The sequence below is a fragment of the Xiphophorus maculatus genome, chromosome 12 (assembly GCF_002775205.1).
Source record: "Xiphophorus maculatus strain JP 163 A chromosome 12, X_maculatus-5.0-male, whole genome shotgun sequence".
NCBI lineage: Eukaryota > Metazoa > Chordata > Actinopteri > Cyprinodontiformes > Poeciliidae > Xiphophorus > Xiphophorus maculatus.
In genome coordinates, this window is record NC_036454.1 from 19,610,168 (window position 1) to 19,619,754 (window position 9,587).

A 9,587-nucleotide genomic window follows, 5' to 3' on the forward strand; every position below is an offset into this window, starting at 1 on the left:
AATTAACATACTTCAGCTTTTATATTATTATTATAATTTTTATTCGTAGTAGTAGTATTAGTAATACTCATAGTGGTATTAGCATTATGAACAAATAATGAAATTAAGTGTCTGTTTGACACTGCCGAAGTTAGCTTCAGGGTAGCAGCTTGAGTGAATGTTTATTTCAGCTCGTAATAAATGGAGTTCCTATGATCAGTCCAAACTCAAGAAAATATTTCAACAGTTTTGAAAACTATCTGAATTATTATAAATTAAAGCCAGATCTTCTAAAACACAGTGTGTGATTTTTGAAACCATTTTTATTTAAAATAACATGAAGGTTTGGCCTGAATTTATATAGCACTTTTCCAGTCATACTTACGCCTTGTAGCTCTTTACTCAATAGCCAGATTCACCAAATTACACTCACAAACTCATTTGCACACCAAAGGAAACTTGGGGCTAAGTGCCTTGCCCAGGGGGACATCAGCATGTGGATGTGGAATTGAACCCACATCCTTCCAATTACAACACAACTACTCTGACTACTTAATGAAGTAATCCACTCTAAGCTGAAATTCAGACAACTCTGCAGTTGAAATAAATGTAACCAGAAGGTATAACGTCTTGTAAACTCAGCATGCACAGTTTAAAACAAACGGTACTTTATAAGGCCCAGTCTAATACAGGTGCATGAAAAAGACTGTTTTGATTTAATGAGATTTTACACTACCTGTAGTTGTTGGACTTTAGAGATAAATAAAGTACTTTTAAAAAAATGCTAACTATATCCCTGCTGATGCTTCCATGTTGTCTTTTAACAAATGATTTGACTTTCAAGAGGGTCAAGAGGGAAAACCTTAAAACTGCCTTATTCCCAGGACTTAGCTGCATCAAGGATTTCTTCCAGGGTTGACCTGGAAGAAACTCAGAGTTCATCTTCCCATGAACTCTGAAAGCACCTCCTTTCCAGTTCTCCACTCTGCCTTTTTTTTTTTTTGGAATATTTTTTTTTTAAATAGATTCAGTTTTGAAAATACTGAATCTGTATTTTCAAATACTTGTCCTTGTTTTGTCCCTAATCAAGGACAACATATATGTTGTCTTTGTTTATTAGGAGAAAAAAATACTAAGGAGGGGACAATTGACTTTAGAGTTTGTTTAGTTTTGGGTGGCTGGGAATTTGCTCCGCCTCATAACAAGGTTCCTGCCCGGATGTTGCCCAGATGTCCTCCCAGTTGTCTGTTTTGAACGTAATTTTGTTAACTCTTCCCTTTACAATTTTAGTATTTACCGAGAAACTCGTGAAATTTAAAATTTACAAATTTCCCACGGTCCACGCAACTTCGTGATTAACGATGTTTCAAGATACGATCAAGAATTTTAGCATCAGCTTTGATGAGAGAAACACGTTCTCTGCAGGCGACTTTATAACAGGAACTATCAGTTTTGACTTAACAAAGGAGATCAAGATTAGCGCCTTAACGATAAAGATAAAAGGGGGAGCGAATGTGCAGTGGTCTACAGCATCACGTTCGGGATATCTGAGAAGAAGAAACTACCGCGCAAGGATGGAGTTCTTCACTTACAAAAGCGCCATCATACAAACCAACACGGGTATGCGCACTAACTAACTTTCTGCGCTGGTTTGCATGCATGATATTAAGTCATTTGCTTGGATTTTTACAGCTGTTAACGGGACAACAAAACTCGCTGCAGGCACGCATGTTTATTCGTTCTCATGCCAGCTTCCAGAGGGGTAAGTGCAGGGCCGGCCCAAGCCTCCATGGGGCCCTAAGCAAAATTTGGTTTTGGGGCCCTCTATTTCTTCTAATAATGTGGATTTCTGCGATCAACAATGAGATGATTAGCTCATTCAAAGACCTGCCATAACCTTAGTGCATCTCCGACAGTGCTGGTTACATTATATCATATGTATGTGCATGTATCATACAGAATATATTTGTCGACCAGCCAATTTATTGGTGCCAGTTTCCTTAATTTTGGGAGATTGGTGATCAGCCACTACTCAAATGTGAAGCTGATTCTATCCTCCAATCTTATCTTCCTTAGCAACGGTAAAAAAAAAAGCCACTGTACTCTTCTTCTCTGCTATGAGAAAAGTTTGACTGATAGACCGGCCCACCAAGTCAAGTTTCCACGTTAACAATAGTCACCCCAATGTTGTCAACTCAGTGACTTCCTTGCTAGATTTAGCCACATTTCAGACAAAAAAATATAAAAATTAGTATTAGCCAAAATCATAATCGGCAGGTCAAACTCTGAAGATCGGGAATTGACAGTTGGCTAGAAAACTGCAATCGGTGTACCCTACTTAAGATGGAATATATACACATATGTTAATGACATACTTTGATTAAATTAATTTCTCTTAAGTGCAATACCAATAGCTAAAATTTGAGTGTGTACTTTGAATTCGTCTTGCCTAAGAATATGAACCGGTATTGGGCTGATTCTGTCACCTTCAAATAATTTGAACAGCTTCTGGAGAAGTTTCATGTTGTAATGGCAGTATTGATGCGTAAGTCTGTCATTAAATAATTCACCTACTGATGCATTCATATACCTGTGGAAGGCATTTTGTGACAATATTTGTTGTGTGCTTTCTGTACATCATGGTTTCATAAAGAAATCAGTTTTTTTTTTTGTTTCCATTCACGTTCCTAGTGGACTCCTTGTCTCTTTTCCTCTCAGATATGTGTTCCTTATATATTCCATCGAATGTAATTTTGTTTGTTTGCATCAACATAGAAACTTTCCTTCTTCTTTTCGTGGAATACATGGACGGATATCCTACTCACTGACAGTGAGCATCGACAGACCGTGGCATTTGTCCAAGGACTTCAGAACAGAACTGAACTTTGTCAGCTACATTGATCCCCACCAGCCAGAGTTGTGGGTAAGTGAAACAGCTCCTGACACATCTCCTTTTCCTCAGGAAAATAAATGCTCTCTGTTGTGTAGATGCAGTTTATTGATGGACTTAACTGCAATGTTACATGATAGACAGGTCATGGTCAAGTTCTTAATTTTAATGTTTTAAAATGCCATGGGACATTACCCCATGTTTTCTGTCTTTGCAAACGTGAGAGGAAAGTAATGTTTTCAAATGAATGTACCTTAGAAGAATCAAAGTCAGTGATCCCTCTTCTGCTGTTTCTGCACTCAGAATGTGGAGTAAAGCTGCCCTCCAACATGCACGCAGCTGTAGCTCCAGCACTTTTTAAGTCTAAACTTAAAATTTGTTTATTCAAATTGTTCAGACAGGTCATATTTTCATCCATCTGAAAAAAACACCTTCTTCCAATCCCAGATTATGGCACTGTCATCCTCATCTTTAATTATGGGTATGTTGTTCTTTTGCTCATTTTCAATTTTTATGTCAAACATGCCTTATCCTCCTGAGACCCTGCATCCTCATATGAGGACATTACATTTTTGTAAACACAGATGTAAATAATAACATTGATTGAATGGTCTTATCGTCACACAGATAGACCCAATGTCCTCGTCTGAGGACATTGGGTTTTGAGAAAACCACTTATTGTAGAAAGCTGAAATTTCATTTTTAGGCCAATTGGGTCCTTATGATCCCAAATGACAAGGAGAAATGTATATGCAAAAACAGACCCATTGTCCTCATATGAGGGCATTGGTTTTGACATAGTTCAAGAGCACATAGAAAGCTAAAGTTTAATTTCAACTAACATTAGGTCATACTAATCCCAAATAGTAAGGAGACATAAAAAATGCACATCAAACAAAAGCCCGGGTCTCAGGAGGTTAAGGAATATCATCCCAAACATTTTCTCACAAGTTTGATGGAGATTGTTGCCAAGCTTGAATATTTTCTTTAAAAGAAAAGGCGTTTGTTTTACAGTTCTGCTCATTTTTCTAGAGAAAGCCAGAGATTTGTGTCGTATGTGGAACTCAATCTTAATTTTGCTGCAGCTCCATTGCATTGCTGTTCTGCTCTTGGTGCCATCTTTTAGCTCTTTAGTGTTTAAAATGGCACTTTTCTCAGGAGGAGATTCAGTGCTCCATCCAGCTGCAGCCTAGGGCTGAGCTCACGCAGAACATTTCAGCTGGATTCATAGGAGGGATTTACTTGTGTCTGACGACCTTCTTCTAGAATGTTTCTCCTCGCTTCCCTCCTTCTGTGGGTTAACTTACTAGGTACCAGAGTTAAATTATCTCCCACAGATCACAACCGTTAACGGTCGTTCTCCTCATTTTCACAACATGCTCTTAAAATTTGCCCAAGTTAGGTTTTTGCAAACAACATGATTAAACCTGGTAACAAGCCATTCATTTGATTCAGGTGTATTGAAGCAGGACTGCATCAACACATCAATATCCATTATAAAATGTGTTATTAGAGTGATCAAACTTTTCCTGTTCTTGTTGCTGCCCTTTTGTTAATGCATGTTTCCACAGGTGTTTTGATGATTCATCTTTGACGATGAGCCCCAAATCTGAGGTTGGATGACCTCTCTGCCATCACTGTGATCTTTAACTCTGTCTAACAATACTCTGGGGTATTACCAAATCTTCATTTTATTTATTGTCAGAAGGAAGATATTTTTTTTATGGCGAGGAGTAATTTACAGTTAATCTCTCTACACTGCTGTAGATTCTTTTGCACCATTTCTGACTGATGTTTGTGCGGGGGAATCCTTTGGAGCTTTTGTAACCTTTCTTAAAATCATGGCTTTAGGTAAAGGTAAATAAGCAAGTGTCAAGAATGAGAAAAAAATTGTGCTCAATAAATTGATTACATATACAAAATTTTTAGTGGGTCTAGAGATAAGGAGATGTTAATTGTAGGACTATTGAAATTCATTTTTAATACCAACAGATTGTCTTAATTAGGCTTCAATACTTACATTTTATCCAGTGCTATGGGATAGATTTGAGCATTGTGTTTGTAGCTTTTTCTTTAGACCAATATTTACCTTTCTTCATAATTGTAGCACAAAAGAAGAGGGATTTTAGAGTTTCTGTGTCGTAAAAATGTAACGTCATTGAGATTGGATTTCTTTTGTTTGCTCTGCATGACTTACATGAGCTATTATTTCAGAAAAGATAAACAAACACTTGGAGAATAAAACTTTTCAGGTTTTCTGCAGCACCTCTGTCATTGTGATGATTTTCTGCAGGCCCCGCTCTCAGGATCAAACTTCAAGACATTGTGCTGCCTGTGGTGTACATCAGGTCCCATCACAATGACAGTCAGCTTGGAGAGGAAAGCCTTTAAACCGGGTATGATTGCCTTCCCTGGATCTGTTACTTAACATACCACAATGTATAATTCTTTTAATGAATCTTTTTTTTCCATCAGGAGAAACGGTAAAAGTAATGTGCAGTTTTAGCAATGCTTCATCTAGAACGGTTACTCCAAATGTGAAGCTCCAGCAGAAGCAGATTTACTACACCCACTACAGGACGAATTGGACAAAGGTGGTCAAGACTCTAGCCAGGTTCACTGGGAACCCTATCAGTGCTCACACGTCAGATGTGCAAACTGAGATCCTGCTCCCTATTCCCTTAAATGCACCCCCAACCATCTCAAACTGCATGATCCTGGAAGTTGAATACATTATAGAGGTTAGTTCCCCAGATTGATTTATTATTTGATAACTCAAAGTTGTAAGGTGATCTGGCTTGCCTCAGCTTTGTCTATGCTGTTTTATTTGACAAAAGCTAATTTCGATTAGCATGATGGTATTGATTTTCCAGATCCTCTGGGTGTTCTTGTTTCTTGTAGGTAAGCCTCTGTCTTTGGGGATCACCTGACCTCATTGTGGTGTTTCCCATCGTGCTGTGTGAATTGCCGGCATACTGGTATCTAACGGAGTAATCGTGAAATGCATAAATGATGAAATGAATTCTAAAAGTTACAGAATGTAAGAGGAAATCCACTCCTATCAACTCTGTCGTGCTTACAAGTTGAGATGGTGTATTTAAAAGTTAAAGAAAACACAATTGTTGTATTATTACAGTGTGTTCAGATTTTTATTTTTGTGCTGCTTTTATGTCTTTCCTTTGCTGAACATCATCTATGTCAATTTATATTTGAGTATAATTTGGAATACCTTTATAGTGTCACTAATTTGTTCTCCTCTATTACTGCATAATGACTGTTACATTATTTTTTTTTTACCACAAACCTTCTTCACAGTGCCTTTAATCTCTTCAGTTATTTAAATGCTTTTGTAGATTTAGATTTTAGTCTGAATGTAATTCCTAATGTCTGCAGTTTTACAAGGGCAACATGCCAAAAGGATGTGGCTGTATGTTAAAACGTTCATCCTTACTTCCTCTATGCTATTAACTGAAGGAAGCGAAACAAAAACTGCTGATTACTAAATGTCTAAAAGTAACACTGTGGGCCACCAACACAACACAAGCAGTGCTTTCATTGTTGATCCTTGCATTGTGTTGGTGGGAAGTTTCTAAACATTGTTCAGTAAGCCTGCCAGAACTCTGTTACACACATATAAGCAACTTTTTAAAAAACAGTTGTTTATATGCAACTGTTTTAAAAAGTTGCATATAAACAACTTCTTACATATCATAGTAGAAAAAAGAAATTGTGCTCTAACTTAAAGATGTGCTCTTATATGAAGTTAGGGAGGGAGAGGATTGTTTGTTTAAAAAACCCCCACATTTTATCAATTATGATTTGTAATAGCAATAAGAACGGTAAATTGTTTTGAATGTTTGTCTTCTTAGAAAGAAATACAGTTTGCAAATTCTTCTGAACTTGACTGGAAAAAACCCATTTATGTAGTTAATTCTCAGATATAAGAACAAATCCAATAAATTGATGAAAGACACATCCGGGTGCATTAGAGGTGAAGGTAATTTTATTTATACTGCACATTTTCAGCCACAAGGCAATACAAAGTGCTTAAAGTCTGTTGCAGAGTAAAAATAGATGTGGTCACATTTACTATAAAATTTAAGAAAAAGAAAAAAGATAGTTAAAATATGATAGATGAAAATAGTTTAAAAATCACTTGACAATAATATTTAACATTTTATTCAATATTTAACTTTACATAAAATAATCTCTAGATAAGCATCTAGAGAAAGAAAAAAGAAAAAAACTTAAAGCACATTTTTGCTAACTCTCTTTACTGTCTATAAAAACTGGTTTCTACAAAATCATAACTCAAATAAAAACATTTAAAATATCAATTTGTTTTCCCGCGTTCATTTTTCAGTACCTTTTACAAGCCTTAGTAATTTTTGAACCATCCCCTGAGTTGTGCTTATATTCTTATTTTGTATTATTTGTCAAAGAGTAAAATTTAAAAGAAATTTGCCAGTTTCTTTCTAGTGTATTTTTTATTATTTCATAGGAGTGAGGTTATTCCAGCCTGCCGTGACCTCTGATAACGTTTCCTTATTCGTTCTCTCATGCTCTTCAGCGACGTTGAGACACATGATGTCTGCTCAGATTACATGTGTAAATATCTAAAGCACTCCCTGCTTTGAACGTTCAAGTTGCATCATGTGGCAACACACAGTCAGTCATGTAGCTAATACCTACACATTCAAGGGCTTGTTTTGTAAAATTCTTTACCAACTAGACATAATTTAACCTCAGTCAGGTTCCTTGCTCAAAGCAATAAGTTGCAAACCAAAATAAATTTTGGTTTTATGCATTTTTGCATGCTCATTAGTGTGTCATGCAGTATCTCCAGCATGATTTGCAAAGGGTAATGTGGTTTAATTATTAGCAAGGTGATTGTATCTTTATTTTCCGGCACACCTTAGAACATAAAATCTGACTTTAATATCTGACTTTATTGCCTTGCACGCCTTTTGTTTCTTGTGTCGTCATGTTTGCTACTCTGAAGACCTACTTCTAAACTAACATACTGTATAAGGATAGTTGTTTCTGTGAAATTGCTTCCCGTTCTGTATTTTTATATATATGGGAGTTATGATACATGGCACCACTTTGGAGCTTTTCATCTATTTTATAAGTATATTGTAGTAAAGGGGAATGAATACAAATAAGGACATGCCACAAGTTAAAATATTTAAACATGTAGCCTATTTCTTTTCTCCCAATTTTGTGTTAGTCCACCCACAAATTGCCATTAAAAGACCTTAGAGATTAAAGTCAAAATATTAGAAAAGTTCAAATTGTAAGGCACTCTTTTCTGAAAAATCTCCATTTACTTGAGCAGCTACGAGCAAATAATAAAATTACTTATTTCATTAATGAAATTACATACGTTTCTCTATGATCAGTCATTAAATCAACTTTTAATTTCTAATATTGTAAGCAAAATGATTGGAAGCCATTTCCTCATTCAACATCCAGACCCTGTTTAAATTGACTCACAAACATTCATACAATTTACTTTCAAATGCCAAAGTATTGGAGATAAATTATAAACAAGTCATTAAATACTAAAGAGTATACATCACATTTACAACAAATGTTCAGTCATTACCTTGAACACACATTTATTGAACAAAATCTGTAGCTCTTGATTTTAGGAACATAGCAGCTGTGGGAATACATGATCTATTAAGGGCAGGTCATTAAAAAAATGTAATTTCACAATAGTACAAAGTGGCTGATAGACCATATGGAAATCTTTATCACATGGAAAGTTTTTATTGTATGAAGATCAGATAATATCTGAGACGTATTGGAAAATATTGACCAATAAATGCAAAATAATATGTCCTAGATTTGACTGATAAAGCTTGTTTTATTAAAGAGGGATAATCGACTGCAGAAAAGGTAATACATTTGAGTCATTTCTTAATACAACTTTTTTAATGACACCACAAACAAGTTCTAAGTAAATATTTGCAAATGCTGTGAACACAAGGCTCTGAAAAGTCTACATGTGTTTAGAGAACATTGCAAATATTTACTAAAATCCAGGATTACATAAAACAGTTCAGAGTAAGACTGCTTGGAATTTAGAACATAATGTTTTCAAAATAAAAACCCATGAGTGTCAGAGGAGTAATGTTTAACATGACCTTATTTAAAGTTATACGGAAGAGGATTAGGGCCACCGAAAAAAAAGAAGAATTCTGACTTTAAAGTCAGAATTATGAGATTAAAGTCAGAAAGTCTTTAATTTTTTAATTCTGAGATTAAAGTCAGAATTCTGAGATTAAAGTCAGAAAGTTTTAATTTTTTATTTCGGAGATTAAAGTCAGAAAGTCTTTAATTCTTTAATTTTGACTTTAAAGTCAGAATTCTGAGATTAAAGTCAGAAAGTCAGAATTCTGACTTTAAACTCAGAATTCTTTTTTTTTCTGTATGTTTACTTTTCTGCAGTGCAGATGCAGCTTTCTCACACCACTGTCCAAAATGGAGAATTAAGCTTACTTTAAATTATGTTAATGATATGGACTTGTCCAGTCAAAGATAAAAAGCTGAATTATGTTACCCTGGCTTTTTTTTCTTCTTAAATACATGTTGGTTTAAACAATCTGATTTTAGTTAACTGCGATGCATTATGTTGTTAGTTTACTGCACCTTTAACCCATTTTAAAGGAATGGGTTAAACTGCCCTGTCATTTTTAACCTTACATGATCA

General features: G+C 35.4%; 1 protein-coding gene across 1 annotated transcript; it reads left to right on the top strand.

The window, feature by feature from the left end:
- The first annotated feature begins 1,198 nt into the window (after window positions 1–1,198).
- On the top strand, window positions 1,199–7,035 carry LOC102220605 (arrestin domain-containing protein 3-like). The gene is made up of 6 exons (XM_023343040.1): window positions 1,199–1,599; window positions 1,672–1,741; window positions 2,755–2,902; window positions 5,163–5,265; window positions 5,345–5,610; window positions 5,771–7,035. The coding sequence occupies exons 1-6, from the start codon at window positions 1,341–1,343 to the stop codon at window positions 5,861–5,863; spliced, it is 939 nt and encodes a 312-aa protein (XP_023198808.1). The 5' UTR covers window positions 1,199–1,340; the 3' UTR covers window positions 5,864–7,035.
- The last annotated feature ends 2,552 nt before the right edge of the window (window positions 7,036–9,587 follow it).

Bases quoted from the DNA above. Each gene is read 5' to 3' on its own strand.
- LOC102220605 (XM_023343040.1), top strand. From the start codon at position 1,341: ATGTTTCAAGATACGATCAAGAATTTTAGCATCAGCTTTGATGAGAGA. The intron at 5,266-5,344 runs GTATGATTGCCT...TTTTTCCATCAG, and splicing joins GAGGAAAGCCTTTAAACCGG to GAGAAACGGTAAAAGTAATG. The intron at 5,611-5,770 runs GTTAGTTCCCCA...TGTTTCTTGTAG, and splicing joins AAGTTGAATACATTATAGAG to GTAAGCCTCTGTCTTTGGGG.